Consider the following 17,005-nt stretch of genomic DNA (forward strand, 5'->3'; position numbering starts at 1 on the left):
TAATAAACGAAAAATGAGGAGGGATATTGAAGAAAATTGTAGTCAACTGTTTTATTATTGGGCCATTTTAAAGTTAAACCATAGCCCAAACCATAATAATTGGTAAAAATGATAATTGGGTTAAATAGAGCCCAATATTACGGCCCAATGAAAAATCGCGATTGTGTCTTGTTGATACAGTTCAAACTTGAGGAAATTGGAGGAATAGAAACCGCAGACGATGCTGAATTGACTTAACCGCTGCTCCGTCGCGCCTCTCGAGATAATCCAACAAACCACCACAAACCCCAATCGCCGGCGCCATCGCCACCGCCACCGCGACATGCCAGTCTTCAAGACGCCGTTCAACGGATATTCCGTCAAATTCAGCCCATTTTACGAGAATCAGGTCGCGGTCGCTACCTCCCAGAATTTCGGTATACTCGGGAATGGCAGAGTACACGTTCTCCAGCTCGGGCCGGCCATCACTGAGCGCGTCGCCTTCGACACCGCCGACGGGGTATACGACCTATGCTGGTCGGAATCGCACGATTCGCTCATCGTCGCAGCCATAGCTGATGGCTCTCTTAAGATCTACGACTTGTCCCTGCCCCCGACCGCCAACCCCATCCGATCGCTCCACGAGCACGGCCGCGAGTGTCACGGCGTCGACTTCAATACCGTCCGAAAGGACTCTTTCCTGAGCGCTTCATGGGATGATACTGTGAAATTGTGGACCGTGGATAGGCCAACCAGCGTAAGGACTTTCAAGGAGCACGCTTACTGCGTGTACTCCGTCGTCTGGAACCCTAGGCACGCCGATGTTTTCGCATCAGCTTCCGGCGATTGCACAGCTCGCATTTGGGATGTGCGCGAGCCAGGTCTGATAATCTCACCTCAATTTCGCGTTTATACTATTTGATCTTAAAATGCCTGATATGAATGATAAGTAGCTAGGGTTTTGCAAACCTGATTTGATTGATGAGTGCTTTAACCTTCATGAATAGATAACTCATGTTTATCAGTTCCTTTTGTTTTCTTTTGAATTGTTCATTGAATTTAGTGGAGCTTAGAGGTTTGAAGGAGAAATCTGAATCAATTTGTTGGATCACAGATAAATTTAGTTAATTCAATGCCAATATAAAAACTTGCAAAAAGGTGTTCTTTGCACTGAATGATGGATGATATGCTAATTTCCAGAGCATCATCTCCCTGGATTTAACTGGTTTTGATGTGTTCTACATATGTGATTTTGATGGTTTCGAATCATTTCTTCAGGGTCCACCATGATTCTTCCCGCCCATGAATTTGAAATTCTCTCATGTGACTGGAGCAAATACGACGATTGCATCATTGCAACCGCCTCTGTTGACAAATCAATCAAAGTGTGGGATGTCAGGAATTACAGAGTGCCGTTGGCTGTGCTCAACGGCCATGGTTATGCAGTGAGGAAGGTGAAGTTCTCTCCCCACAGGGGTAGCATGATGGCATCTTGCTCGTATGACATGACCGTACGTTTATGGGATTATATGGTCGAAGATGCCCTTATTGGAAGGTATGATCACCACACGGAATTTGCAGTTGGTGTCGACATGAGTGTGCTTGTTGAGGGTCTTTTGGCGAGCTGCGGATGGGACGAGCTAGTTTACGTCTGGCCACATGGAACAGACCCCAGAGCACCTTGATATTGGTTAGTTCCTGTTTCTTGTTGTTAATTGTATAAAAGACACAGGATCTTATTATCAGCATTTTGCAATCTTTTAGTACTATCTTTTAAACTGAAATAAAACATTGTACTCTTTACACTCCCATTTTCTGAGTCACAATTGAAAGTGCAATGAATCAATGCCAAATTTTAATCATATATGTCAAGTTTCCATGGCTGACCTTCAAGAAGTAGCTGTAGCAGATTGTTGTTTTAATATTTGTACCATTGTGGTGAATTTCTTGCTCCTTGTGCATAAGATTTATAATTGATTTGGTTTCATAAGTACATGTATTTTGCAAGGAAACTCATCATTACAGCTTTCATAGAACCAGGTTCATTCTCACCCCTAAGAATTGTGTCTGATGATTGTCTGTATATTTGCTAGAGAAACAGATACTGCTACAAAACTCCATCCAATTTCACCAGGGCTCATACTCAGTAATTATTCTCGTCACATCATTTGCAATATAAATGTAAGAAAGAAATCAGCGCGGCAAGGTCTCCTCGCATTCTTGTAGGCGCAAGTAAACCTCCTGGCAGCTCGGCCGGTTGTCTGGTTCTGCCCAGCAATCTGCCCACAAACAATGCCAATCAACTAAAGATTCTTACATCAGAAACAACACTGCATAGCCGCACTTCGTCTTTGATTACTTACCTGCAATAAGCTTTGCCAGAGGACCCTCCGGGATTTCGAGCCTCTGGCCATCATTACCGACAGCGTAAACTACCTGGCTCATGACAACACAGAAAAGAAGGAAAGAAAAAGAAGATGAATTTTAGCTCTTGTGGCTGATGAATTCCGACAAGGTTATGTCTGAAAAATCTTACCTGTGCCGAGGGCATCCCTTCCCACGGCCGGCTCAGCGTGCAGAACTCCCACATTATGACCCCAAAGCTGAAAATGTCACACTTCTCTGTGAAAGGCTCGTTGCGGATGAGCTCAGGTGCCATCCATTCAGGTGTTCCGGCCGAGGAAGAATCCTTCATTGGCCGGGTGGTCAGTTTCCGGGAAAGCCCAAAATCGCAAATCTTGACTGTCCAATGTTTGTTCACAAGACAATTCGCACTTTTCAGATCGCGATGGACAATGTTCATCCTATGTATGCTCATCAGTCCCCTGAATATTTTCGACAGCACGAAAGATTAGAAATAACGGCACGAGAACACAATGGAATCCAAGAAATACATCAACCAAATAAACCTCGGGGGCTCAAATTTCGTTACACAGTCATCTATGTCACAAATTCCATCCATTTGCATCGAATTTTCAAGATTAATTTTAGTTCTTACAGTTATTCCAATGTGCCGGTAGTCGTTAAATTTAGAGATTCAATAAATGCACCTGCATATATCACAAAGCATTTTGAGTCTCCGCTGCCAGCTCAGCTTCTTTTTCAGCCCGCTCGCATGGATCAAGTAATACAGCGATCCCATCTCCATGTACTCGGTAACTAGGGACAGGCGAGGGGGCTTTGTACAAGCGCCGAGGAATAAGATAACTGAACAAAACGACAACATGAACTTCCTCAAATATACATTGATAGATGGGACAGCGCATAGATTTGAGAGGAATAGATATATCAGTATTGATTTAGGACAATTTTAAGTAGGAAGACTACCATTTGGGTGTCGAAGGCGGCTGCAGCAGGGGGAACAAAAATAAATTGTTAGGAAACAGAAATGAGCTTTTCTCCATTTGAAAGATGAACTGTAGAATTTTGGACTAATTATGTATATACCTCAAGATTGAAATTTCGTTGCAAAAATCTTCAATATTCTCGACAGTCAGATCTTGTTCCAGAAACACTTTGATCCCGACCTCTAATCCATTCCAAGAGCCGCGAAAAACCTCCCCAAAGAATCCTGTCAACAGAGAAATAAACAGATGGATGGAGTATTTGATGTTAAATGCAAAACCTGCATTATATTTTATTGTACTCTACGAACTTGCACAAATCAACAATGTACACGGGTTTTTTTATAGAATATTATCCAGAAAAAGATCGTAACAGTTTAATTAAATGAATGCAACTCAATGTAACGATGCGCTTCACAAATAGAAAAGGGCATATGCAGGGGATGTATAGAAGTTCTTTAAAATGCTGAATCTTATTCAACATTCTAGATTTCGAGAAATATTTAACAAAGAGAGGCGATCAGGTCAATGATCCAGATTGACGAAAAGGAAACTGTACAGTGATCATGATTCTCTAATTATGAGACAAACTCATGTAAAAACATACCAATTCCTACGCGAGTTCCAATCGTAATCTCTGAAAAATCAATGTTCCATTCTTCATAGGGTAACAACGGCTTGCTCAAGATCTTTGATTCTTCGATCACTTTGTTGAAAGTCGACATCACATCAGAACTCGAAAAAATTTCTGTTTCCTTACTCATTAGAGATGATTGATTGGAAAAATGTTGAGGAGATGAAGGTAATGAAATTGCCTTGTGGGAGTTTATGCGTTTCAAGGGAAAATTGTATGTCGAAGATTTTTGGCCATATACTGGATCATGGCCATCTGTACTGGATCTTGACACCTGGAAATCATACACAAATGGACAAAGTAAAAAGAGAATCCAGAACAAGAGCGCCAGACACGTTATCGTTTTCATGCAAAAAGCAACAAGTGAGTAATTATATGAGAAATCGGGCAGTCGGTAAAGTAAATTGCTTTTACTTTGAATGGCAAACAAACAAATCCAATGATGCTTTGCAAAGTTCTCAACAAAAACAAAAGTTTGAAAACATTGAATCATTCAAACTATCAAAATCTCAACAGATCTTTAAAATGATTGTCATACTATGGAAGCACAAAGATACAACTATTACATAATTAAAGAATTAACGGATGCAACAAGGACGTACAGTGTCTGGAAGATCTAAGCTGTTATCCCTTTCACTAGTTGAACAACTGAGAATTGAATTTGCTTGTTCCTCTGGAGGACGATTTCTCTTGAGAGCTTCACCCATTTCTCGTACAGCCCTTAGGATTAATATCATAACCAAAAATTAACATACTTAACTCAAAAATAACAATTTCCATCCAGATAAAGATAAGTTAGTACAACTACCTAACATATTTGGGAAAAGAATATATCTGCAGTTTTTTACTATGAATGTCCTAAGCCTACAGAAAGCCTAGGGTAACTTCTCTGTCCAATCTCACACGAAAGGATCTCCAACCATCACCACCTCACATTATTCAAGTGAATAGCTAACAAAAGTTGTCCTTCATTAAAAAAAAATGGAAATGTGACACAAACAGACGTGCAAATGAGAGTATTGAAGCAGAAGTGTCAGCTCAGGAGACACTCAGGTGCACAGAAGTGCTGAAGTATGATAGTTTGTCCAAATTTTTCGAATGCATCAAAGAAAGCCCAAATAGGTGTGTAACCATCCTAACTGTGCATAACCAATGTAGTGCAAGATAAACATTAAAGATATTAGGTTACGTGTAGTTTCAGTTTGGGAAGCCATGACCCCAATTCCAGATATAAGAACCAGCTACCCTGGTTATTTCAGCAATATTGAACGAGAGATAAAGGAACAAATCCCACAAACATGGAGGATGAAGCAGCAAAATTGAACAGAAACAGTGGCCACCTTACGATATCATCGCCAATCTCTGGAACCATACTAATACAGCGTCGTCTTCGCCTACGGGATTCTACAGGAGATGCACCAGCAGACCTTCACATTTGAGTTAGGAGCATGAGAAACAAAAAATTGGTCCAAACATATTGCGCAACTTCCACAGAAAACAAAGATATCTAATATTTTGAAGGTTTAATGACACAACATATCTCGAAGGTTTATTTGTGTATATCTAATATTTGCCCAAAATAATATAAATCAAACCAAGATTTCAAGAACTCCCAGCCATTTATGCGTTGGAGAGATCCACACGCCAATAAATGTTTAGCATTATTACAATGCTGGACTGTGGAGTTCAAAAATTCAAGAATTCTTTTACAGTCAACAATCCTGAACAGATAAAGCAAACTGTATAGGTAACAACTAAAACAAATATTCACAACAAATGTTCCAAGAAAAGCACATTGAATTCTTCATGATCCAAATATTAAATGAAGATTTCCTAGCATCATATATATGCTGGCTAGACATTCTTGTAAAAAGATTTATTCAATGATATCAGCAAGCCACATTAAGAGTGATGAAATCTAAAAAGGAAAATCAAAACCTTGAGGCATTAACATCACTAAACTCCTTGAATGAGTGTGTGCGCCCTCCAAGCAAAGATCTTCCATGTCCACGAAATAAAGGGTGCTCAGGACTAAAAGAAGGATCAAAACAAATGGAAGTCAAAAGGGTAAGATTGGAAAATAAAATTCTGAAAATGTATGGAGAAAAGCAGTAAGGCACAATTTAATTTAGGTATACAGATCTCCAAGCAATTCAGATAATTTAAGAACTTGATACAACAGGCTTGACAGAAGAAAATATGGCAAGTTTCAGACCGAAAAAAAAAAAAAAAAAAAAATGAAGTGATGTTTATGACTATATGTTTGCTGCATCTTTATATCTTAAATGTACACTAAGATAAGTAGCTAAATTGAAGTCATTTAGAACCTTCAAAAATCAAAATGCATTGACATGGAAGTGGGAGCAAAAAGGCAAAAACTTTACCACAAAACTTGAGCAGAGAACGCTACAGGAAAGCTAAGAAATCGATTTGTAGTGGCATGGGGGAATAAAATGAACTAAAAGGCTCTCTTACATTAATTTTTAAACTGGTCTATAAGAAAATGGATAAACAATCAGCAAGATAGAGAGAATGAGAGTAAACCCTAAATCAAATATCTTGCAACGTATATGAGCAATAAGCACTTGCCAGACACTGATAGATGCAGACGCATATTCTACAACTCTGAAATTTTCACCAAAAAAAAAATGATATGCTCCCAATGAATCTAGTCAGTCAATTAGTCCTGCTAGAGATGGCATCACATTTGATCAAGAATAACATGTCAGAAAATAGTCTAGTGCAAAATTATGATTGCACATCAGGTTGAGTTCTTATATATATCAATGGCCATATGACGTGTGCCAAAATTGAAATTGAAAATGTAAATGTTATATATATCAATGCCCTAAAAGACGAAAAACTTGCTTTGATAGTCCCCCCATCCTTAACCAGACATTCACCATGAATATGTTATGTCAATGTAATCCTGCATTTATATGATAACTGTTAACAAGAAAAAAAGGAAAAAACCTTGAACTGGCTGTCCTTTGTTCAGATATGACTTTCTTCCTACTACGCCTCCAAAATGAGTTTGCTAAATTTGGTTCTGTGTGCGATAATCTGAAAAGAACAGTTTAGTCGCCTTCCCCAGAAAATTACAATAAACCAAAGGGTAGTAAAATACAGGGAAGCTTTGAGTAATGATACATAATTCATATTTTCCCTCTAAAAGAAAATAAAGTGTGGTACAAAGAACGATGGTAAGAACAGATAGAAGCTGTCCAAACACTTTCTCATAGGTCAAAGAACCTGGCAACGCTTGAAATGAGATTTGGCGTAGCATTTGATTATCATTTTTTCACAAAAGCCTTAGACCAAGTTAGGAGTACAGAAAACGAGTGCTATTTCACAAAATTGAATGTTATAAATATAAATGATAAACGTTCTTACCCTTCAATTTCTGTTCGATCTGAAGGGCCACACATTGGACTATTAGGCTCAATTGGTGAATCATATGAGTCATTTTCAGCAGAATCACTCTCACCAGCAGAGAGATGAGAGAGAAAGACCGCCTTTGCTGAGCATGGCACTAGCTTGCCAGGATTACGGGCAAGATCAACCAAAAGATCGACAGAATTCAAAACAACTATCACCGACACATGCTTATATGCATCTGATCGCTCCACTGCTTCTCCTCTAGGTAAACCCTGAAAAAAGAAGGTGAAAGAAAAGGGACAAACATGAAAATGAGACGCTTCAGACGGCTGTTTTATTTAGAAGCAAATATCAGTTATCACAAGCAGCCTTAGAAGAGGAACACCTGCTATATGATGTTATACATTAGAATTGAATATGTAAGTGTATTGATTATGGCACCTTACCACCATAAGTGTGCTTTCTAGGCCAACAGTATCTGCAAGAACTTTGAATAAAATCGCCCTGGCGTGGCAGGAACCATGCTTTATTTGACCCAACATATGGATACCTTGACTATCTAATGCATTAGAGACCTCCTCAAGTGCGCACTTTACATGATCTAATTCCAACTTTGGTCTTTTGAAGAAATCACAGACCTACAAATAGTACCATCAAATTAATAATATGAATATTGAGATGAATTTGTTATTTTACACCTAATAGTTTTGTAGACCTCCAATACTTGCATTCTTAAAACTACTCATTCCACACATTTTTAAGTCATAACTAAATCATTCCATATAAAAACAGGCTAAAATAATAAATGCATCTTCAAGAAATTTCGAAGCTGTTAGAAAAGAATGAGCATTCATATAAAAACATGCTGAAACAATGAATGCATTTTACAAAGGAATAAAAGTAAGGTTAGTAAGTGTTAAACCTAATCTAAACCGTCCGATAGCCATACTTCACTAGCCAGATAGGCAAAGCCCATTCAACAGAGACACAGGCAGGAAACATCATGGCCACAGAATACGTGAGATTTTCTGATGAGTTCCCAACATCATTCTGCTAAAGATTAAAAATCATTCTAAATCTCATTAGTCAAAATGCCACATGTTTCTCTTTCCCCAGGAAAAATGAAAGTGAGAAAAGAAGAGGGGGTAAGAAATAAATAGGTCCTATTTGACTGGGTACCCCACCGATGAGCCTTTATCGTCACATCTCACCTGGAGAATAATCTTTCAGAGATTTGTAGTTCTTTTGAGTAACTCATTGATGATATCAAACTAGTATCACTCAAGCCATCTAAAGTTCTAAGAACTTTGGATCAGAAATCAATTGTGTCACTATCCTTTTGACCAAAATAGATTATGTGCATGATGAATGTACCACATAATGTGAAAGATTTAATTTAAGGAATACAAGGAGTATGAGGATAACACACCAATCCAGCTAGCTTCTTGACCAACGCAGCAGGATTTGAATTTAAACCCTTCACCAAGGTACTAGCAAGCTGCTTTAACATGGAAAGCTTCTTATCTTTACGCGAATCAACAAGAATGATGCTGGGTTTGAGCCCCTCTGCATCCAAAGCTTGAAGCTCATCTATAGAGGGAATAGTATCAAAAAGCTCCTTAAATCTTCTTTCCTACAAAATATGAAACATTATACAACAACAGAATAGACCTCATATGAACTACACCATAAGTTTTCCACATTTTTAACTAATTTATTTCATCAACAGGAAACTTAGTACAAGTTTATGCCACCAAAAATAAAAGTAGTGCCTTATTTAAGAAAGAGAACAAATCATACGAGTCAGAAAGTTCTTTGTGGGAAATGCGAAACAATTCTTAAATGCTAATATGGAAAAAATAATGCTGTTACCCATCGTGCTGAACATTAACTATCCGAACTGTAATTGTTCACAAAGAGAGTGCACGGTTAACAATAGCTCATAGAACAATAAGCATACATATACTGCTTGGGTAGAAAGAAAATCGTCAGCTCTATGTGGGCAGTTTATTAAGCATAAGGAGCAGTGGAATCCTACAATAGAACCTTCAGTTTCAATATCTTGCTAACAGGGGAGGATTATTCTGAACTCTTAAAAATGTGACGATCAATTTTTAAGAAAGTACAATCAATTAATTCATAAGAAACAATATAATAGATGGTAATCACAAATCCCCAAAAGTTGAGTGGCAGTTCTAGAACTTCATTACTCAATGGGATCCTGCTGCAAAATTTCTGTGAACACACTTACTGGATTGACAAAATAAAAGCCATCAGGAATTGGTTCAGAGAGTTTTCCAGTTTCCCACAAAGTCTTTGATGCTCTTTGAAAATCCGGAATACCAAAGTCTTCTTGACCTCTTGATCTTTCAGAACACGAGGTTGCCTCGGAAGAAACCACAGAAATCAAACGCAGTTTCTCAATAAGACCTGGCCACCACTGTGTATCATGAGGCGGTGCTTCCGCCGCCCTAGTATCATCTCTTGTCTCCTCCATATCTCTTGAATACAAAAAATCAGGATCATGTTTGGCAACTTCTAACATGTATAACAGTCATATCCGAAACAAAACTCTTCGTCAAATTGGATGTTAAACAGCTCCACCTACAATCTGAATACAAAGCACAAAATCCCAAACTTAACAGAGATAGAAGAGTGAGCCTAATTGCAAATTGCAAATTTGCAATTAATGCTTAATTCATCAATATCATTTGTTTTGAAAATTCAAGAAATTGAGTGTATTTCTTTATTTCTCTTTGTTCTTCTTATTACCATAGCTCCCGAAAATCATAAAATACTGTAGAAAAACTCTTTTTAAGGTTTTCCCCAATTTTAACCTACCAATTGTTCAATGACAACGCCGACAAAAAAAACTCCATTCATATACCCAAAAAACAGTACTTCTTAATTTACTTAGAAAACCCGAAATGGCAAAAGCAGGTAGATATAAAACAAGGAGAAGTTACCAAAACAAACTCTTTCACTGGGCAAGTACTTATTCAACTTGTGCGTAATCCACTGGTTATCTGCGAAACAAGAAAACCAATTCAATTCGACTTCTTGATCAAGAATCATTGATTAACTAAGGACGAAAACAAGAATTAAAAGAGGATGGGAAATCCCACTAATTTCTCAAAAAGTCAAATCCCTCAAATCCAGTTCTCGTCGCCCGATTCAATCAGAACCCACCAAATAAAAACCACAAACAAGCAATCAAACAGCACTCATTCGAAAGATTTACCGTCAAGAAACACGAAAGCACTATCGAGAAACCATCCAGCGCGAGGACATGCTGTCATTGCCATTCAATCGAACATAGCATGCCCCAGAAGTAGAATTACCCGCAAGATCCTAAATCTGAGAACGGTTTGGCTCTTTGAAGATATTGCATCTGAATCTGAGTGGCATTACTCTAATTCCACGTTTGCGTCATTTGCATAACTATACAGTTGCTATCGCCAAATAATTATATACCTATATTTTTATTATATAAACGCCAACGACTTTCTTTATACGCGTAGATTCACACTTCTTCCATCACAGCTTTTTCTGTTTTTTTATATTAAATTATTAATTACTCCGAACCCATTTACAATTTCAAATCTTCTTCTTCTGTCTTTATTTTGCCCGAAGTTAGGCCATTGTAGATATTCTGCCATTCTTTTTTGGCCTAATCTCGAACGTTCAAACATTTACTTTGGTCACGTGGGTCATTGACTTTCTCTCTCCGAGGCTCCCTCTTGCCATATATAGTATAAAAAATAGATCTTGTCGCATTAATATGACTTGCAATTTATGAAAATTGGTGGACAAAAATGGTCGATTTCTTGCAATTGAGGATGGTAAATAATTAGATGGATTGGATTAGATTCGTGTTGCGCGTTACTTACGGCCCCATTCGTTCTTAATAACTCTCACATGATTTCGAACGAGTTGAAAAAGCAATTTGCTGTGTGTTCATCGATACGACGTCGTTTGGCCCGCTCTGTGACGTTCAAAACTTCATCGAAAACTGCACCATATCCTTGTGACAGTCAAATGGTCGCCGCCCCCCCGCTTCTCAGCGAGTTTGAATACGGCGGCGCCGGCGGAAGGGAAACTTAGGTGATTATATTGGGCCGGGCCTTCAATAATGGATTGCGTTTGTAGCCCATCAATTAACATACGTCATGGCCCATAATAGATTAATTTTTTTAATTTAAATTTGTACTCCCCGTCCCAAACACCTGCAACATTTCCTTTTTATAGGTCTCAAACATGTAATATTTTCAAAATAAAAAATAATTAATTATATATAATCTCTACTCCACACTTTATCCCCTCACATCATTCAAATAAAATAATAAAATATATATTTCTCTTTCTATCACATCACCTCATTTCTAAATTATCCTATTTAATACTACCCATCTAAAAATTGTGCCAAAAACAAATATTGCATCTTGTTTGAGACAGAGGGAGTAATAAATTATATATATATAAGAATTTGTAAAAATATTATTTAAATATTTATTTATATTATTTTTAGACGTCTTGTAAAATAAAACAATCCGTCTTGTCACCTGTTCAAAAAATAAATTTATTTTTTACATAAAGAAATTATATCACTTTTTATTTTTAAATTATTTTTTATTATAAAAAGCAAAATTACTTATCACATTTTACATGGTGGAGGAAGTATTGTATTATTTTTTTTTTTTTATAACATGAAATCCGCAGCCGTTACTCGAAAGTGCAAGTGCGCACTGAATATTGTATTTTTATTATGAATGCCGTGGTATTGGGAATTGAAATAAATTAAAATCAAGCATTTTTATCAATTTTTCAATTAATATATAAATGAATGTGATGTTTTGTATATATTTTATAGATTATTTTTTGTTGAATTTAAGATTTGAAAATTTCAAAATTATTTTAGTTATAATTTATTTTTCAATTTATTGAAGGTATTCTGTTTTTCTGAAAATTTAATATATGACAAGACAAAAAAAAAAAAACATAAAAAAAAGGACGTTAGAGGTAATATAAAGGATAATAGAAAATGAAAAAGTAACTATAGAAGTAATTTTTTTAAAAAAATGTTAATGTAATATGTCATTACATACACATTCAAAGTAAATAATATTTTTCCGTGTTAATTCAATAATCTTTTTTCATCATTTTTCTCCGTAAAATAATCATATCATTGCAAATTTTTTTATTTTTATTATTATTATACAAATATCATTAACTTCTATATTTAAAAAAAATCTATTAGAACAAAAAATAAAAAATAAAATTAATCTACTTTCTACCGACTATCAGTGTATTCTCAATATTTTTTAAATTTCGTATCTAATAAAATTAAACTATTAACAAAGAGAGCGTGTATATATATTTATATGCAAAAAATAAATTAGGATTTATTCTTCCACAATTTTTCAAAAATATATTTAAAAAAAAATTAAAATATTACCCATTTACTATTTTATTTTACTAAAAAAGTTATCATGTAAAAAATATATAATTATGAATCACCGATGTATTTATTTTATTTATTCCAAGTAAAAAGTAGATTTATTCAACTAATTCTTAATAAACAAAATATATTATTTAAAATATTATACTCCCTTCGTCATTTTATCATGTTAAAAATATTTTTATATTTGTATAATTTTGTGCACAAATGTGATTATATATAAGCATTATAAAATACTAATAGAATCATTTTTGCTATTTTCACTCCATTTGAATTATATTTTGATATACTAATTAATATTCAAAATTCAACCCGGTTTTAACTTTAGAGTAGACCCTTCGAGTATTAAAATACTATCAACCTCTTAATAAGATATATACTTCAAATGAAAAAATATTGTACTTTAATTTATTGATACTGTCAATCTCTTAAATTAATGGAATAATAATTGCACAATATAATGAAATCACTAAACAAATAGTGATTTTTATAAGTTGGTAACAAATCAAAAGCATTGAATTTCCTTAATTATCATATTATCATAATTCATTATGTGGTTGTCCATTGATTAATGCTTAGTTATATTCCATTACATATATTTTATAGAGATGTTCAATAAAATAATTACTAGTAAATTATTAAAAATAATTAAAAATTAGAATCACTCAGCTTTCAGATAATTGAACTGAATAAATAATATATATTATATTAATATATATATATATTTATATTTTTGAAATAATATTTATGAAGAATTATTACTTTAAAAATGTTGAATGAAACAAACTGGTTAATAGTAATAATAAGAATAGATGCTAAAGCTGTGTTTTTTTTGCCTTCAAATCGCAATTTTTTTTTTATTTTGCATTTTCAATATTATATTTATTTTCACAAATATTTATCTTATACTATTTTAATATCATATCTTAATAAAAAAATTTCAAATCAAATTAAAAAAACACATCGAAGAGATTTTATTTGCAGATAGAGCCATAATTAATTAAAAATATTTAAAGCAATTTTCCATCTCTTGGTTCGGATGACCTGAGAACAAAAAAAGAAAGTCGGAAGCTCCAGGGATCCGAACGTCCAATAGATCATCACCGTCCGTGAAAAGGACCCCACTATATGAACGGCAAAGATCGATCCTAACCAAACGCAATAAACGCGGCTGGATTTATAACGGTCGCCAAAGAACCAACTCTGCGTTTTCGTTTCCACATGGCGTAACAAATTGGAAGGAAAAATATTTGCAGGAGTATCAGAATGATGGCGAAATCAAGAATTGGCTCTACCTCAATCTCTAGAATCAGGCCAATCACGTTTCGAAATAATCGTGAGTTCATTCCCGAAGTGTTCGGTACTTCTCGCGACTTAAATTAAATACTACTTATTTACTCCACTCGTGGGAAGAAAAACATCCGAAATCAAACTGCTCAGAACTGCGCGTTTCTCAGGTGCTCGATGAAATGCCCTAATAAATTCGTGTCTGTGTTTTTCAGTTCAATGTTTTTGTGATTTTTGAATTGATGATTTACCTGCCTCCCGTCCATTGATTTCTAAGCAATGTTGTTCACGTTCTCTCTGAATTCAAGTCTGCCCTATATCATCTCAAGTTATTCGCGGTTATGTGTGCGATCAGATTGCTCTTATTGAACTGAAATTTTCTGGATTTCGCATATGACTTGCTCTCAATAGTGAGTGCTTGAAAAATCTGATTTTAGGGTTTTGATTGTTGCTGAAATGTGTTCGTAATCTTCTCATAACTATTCGTAAATATGTAAATATATAGTACTAATTTTACATAATTAAGAACACATTTTTAGCCCCATTAACAAAGAATAGATTCAACAATTCATAAGCATTTGCTGTTTTCAGTAAAGGAAACAAACAAAATAAAATCAGGCAGGCATAATGTTTCCGTTTCCGCTTTGATATCTTCAATTTCGAGACATAATATTCACTTGATTAAGTTTAGTAGAAAATTTTATTTACACTATATTATTGGGATCTTATTCAATTCCATGGTAAATATATAGAAAATGTATATAATCCTATTTATAAATCATAGTCAAGAATACAAACAATCCAATTATAAATTACAGCAAAACAAATACAATCACTTGCATCATATTTTCTCTTCATCTATATGTTGGGGTTGTCTGATTATGTGTGAACATCTTCTTCATCAAGTGTTCTTGGCGCATGTTTATAATTGTTGATTTTACAGTGATATTAGCCAAGGTATCCAATGGAGAGAAGGCAGTTGAATTTAGATGCTCCGATCATCTCTGCGAGGAGACAATCATCGCCAAAGCTCAGAGAGAAAGTGATGATGAAAGATTCATTTCCATGGAAGAAATCTCAAACAGAGAACGCCAAGGTGGTTGTTCCTGGGTCAGTTCCTTTCCATTGGGAGCATTCCCCTGGCAGGCCTAAAGGTCAAGTGGAAAATCCTGGCTACGTATCTGGTGACCATTTGGACAGAAATTTCGATGATCGCAACGACATGCCCTGGCTCCATACCGAGACAAGATTCTCAAGTGATTATGATCTTCTTTCCCAGAAATCCAATGAGAGTTTGAGTTGCAGAGATGTCCAGAATTCAGATGATGAATATTCCAATGGCGATTCAGGGGGCGTAAATTATTTCAGTTCAAGCGTGAAATCTTCTGGATCGTTTACAGCAGACGAACAAACAAGAGATTTAATGATGAGAAGGTTTTTACCTGCAGCCAAGGCTGCTGTTTTGGATGTGCCAGAACATGTTGCTAGGAAGCCACAATTGCAAGTGCTCGATGAACAACCAAAGGTAAGGAAAGAAATTTCCGAGGAGCCAGTGGATTTTCCGCACGAATATGGTCCTGAAAAACGAAGTTCAAGTTCTTATCCATATTCCAGCAAGCTCATAGATCATATGGAAAGCCAAGAAGCTGTGCAAAAATGTGTTGTTCCTTTTAAGAAGACATGGAAATCATGGGGAGCTATTTCTCAATTCGTTGCAAAGAAGTCATTCCGCCTTCTGAAACCACGACTCGGATTCAAACCAAAATCCTCTACTAGTGAAGCTAATGGTGGATTCACAAGGAAGGCGAAAAGCGGACCCCTTAACAAGGTAACGACATTCAAACCTTGTACCTTTCAATTTTTCTGCAGTTGTTTTTATATGCCATTGCTTGGATTATCCATTGCTGAGTGGTATATTTCCATTAATTGCCAATCCTTTGAATCCCTACAGAAGACATTTCCTCAATTTCTCAAGAGAGCTTTTCACTCTAGTTTGCAACCTGGAGAGGTGGTAGAAGTAGAGGATAAGATGAATAAAGAATCCAATCAGTTTTTGGACAGCCTTGATCGACCTATACGTGCCAGAACGTCTCCCCTGAGGCGGTACAGAAGTGGCCCTGTATATCCTCATCGAAATGATTCTCGAATATCTCTATCAAGCGGTTACCAAAGTGCCAATGAATCTCCTAACAGAAACGAGCCTCCAAAGCCTCTATCAAGGGGCTGTCGAAGTGCCAATGCATCTCCTCACCGAAGTGAACTTCCAAAATCTCTGTTAAGGGAATATCAAAGCGAATATGCAAGGTCTCAACTGGTACTACCAAAGTCTTTGCTAAGACCTTATAGAAGTGGCAACCTATCTCCTTCTCAAAATAATGAGCATCTTTGGAGGGCTGCCATATCCGAGGAAGCCGAGAACCAAAATGCTGACAAGATTGCTCAGCTGCAGGAACTGTATAAATCAGATGCATGGAGGAATCAGAGGTGCGAAAGACGACGAGTGTCATCAGTTCTGCTGGCTGATAATGCTAAGGAGAAAACACTTTATGTGGATACTATAAATCTTCCCATGCCAAAGTCTTATAGAAAGCCTGGTGGAAGCAGGACGATGAAACAGAAAAATGATGTCCAATACGACTCATCCCCGAATGTCTCAGACTCTGAAGAAGATGAAAAAATGGGCTTTCGATATAGACTCACAGACAGAGTTCTACTTTCTCCGCGTACTTTTCCCAGTCCCAGTCGGCCCTTCAGAACATTGGAATGCATTTCTGAAGAAAACCAAGCTTACCAGACTAAAAGGGACTTGGAAAGATACCACAGAGGAGCATCCAATGAAGATGATGATCATATCAAGGCTCATGCACCTCCACCATTGCCTAAAACACCTTCCCAATCTTGGCTATCTCGTGCCTCGCAGTCTGT

At 36.2% G+C, this 17,005-nt stretch overlaps 2 protein-coding genes across 2 annotated transcripts; one reads left to right on the forward strand and one right to left on the reverse strand.

Annotated features, from left to right (window-relative positions):
• The first annotated feature begins 200 nt into the window (after positions 1–200).
• On the forward strand, positions 201–1,843 carry LOC127247448 (peroxisome biogenesis protein 7). Its single transcript, XM_051269277.1, has 2 exons — positions 201–860; positions 1,258–1,843. The coding sequence occupies exons 1-2, from the start codon at positions 323–325 to the stop codon at positions 1,662–1,664; spliced, it is 945 nt and encodes a 314-aa protein (XP_051125234.1). The 5' UTR covers positions 201–322; the 3' UTR covers positions 1,665–1,843.
• A 102-nt stretch (positions 1,844–1,945) lies between these two features.
• Positions 1,946–10,856, reverse strand: LOC127247447 (serine/threonine-protein kinase EDR1-like). Its single transcript, XM_051269276.1, has 17 exons — positions 10,577–10,856; positions 10,302–10,361; positions 9,587–9,946; positions 8,765–8,968; positions 7,782–7,973; positions 7,351–7,607; positions 6,931–7,020; positions 5,896–5,988; positions 5,298–5,384; positions 4,560–4,677; positions 3,931–4,231; positions 3,427–3,550; positions 3,307–3,326; positions 3,030–3,186; positions 2,516–2,804; positions 2,343–2,415; positions 1,946–2,258 (listed from the first exon to the last, which is right to left on the reverse strand). The coding sequence occupies exons 3-17, from the start codon at positions 9,878–9,880 to the stop codon at positions 2,173–2,175; spliced, it is 2,385 nt and encodes a 794-aa protein (XP_051125233.1). The 5' UTR covers positions 9,881–9,946; positions 10,302–10,361; positions 10,577–10,856; the 3' UTR covers positions 1,946–2,172.
• Positions 10,857–17,005: the final 6,149 nt, after the last annotated feature.

Source organism: Andrographis paniculata, unplaced genomic scaffold, assembly GCF_009805555.1.
Source record: "Andrographis paniculata isolate CXL003 unplaced genomic scaffold, ASM980555v1 Contig32END, whole genome shotgun sequence".
Classification (NCBI taxonomy): Eukaryota; Viridiplantae; Streptophyta; class Magnoliopsida; order Lamiales; family Acanthaceae; genus Andrographis; species Andrographis paniculata.

Bases quoted from the DNA above. Each gene is read 5' to 3' on its own strand.
- LOC127247447 (XM_051269276.1), bottom strand. From the start codon at position 9,880: ATGTTAGAAGTTGCCAAACATGATCCTGATTTTTTGTATTCAAGAGAT. The intron at 7,021-7,350 runs GTAAGAACGTTT...TGTTCTTTTCAG, and splicing joins GATCGAACAGAAATTGAAGG to ATTATCGCACACAGAACCAA. The intron at 2,259-2,342 runs GTAAGTAATCAA...GTTTGTGGGCAG, and splicing joins TCTGGCAAAGCTTATTGCAG to ATTGCTGGGCAGAACCAGAC.
- LOC127247448 (XM_051269277.1), top strand. From the start codon at position 323: ATGCCAGTCTTCAAGACGCCGTTCAACGGATATTCCGTCAAATTCAGC. The intron at 861-1,257 runs GTCTGATAATCT...TCATTTCTTCAG, and splicing joins TTGGGATGTGCGCGAGCCAG to GGTCCACCATGATTCTTCCC.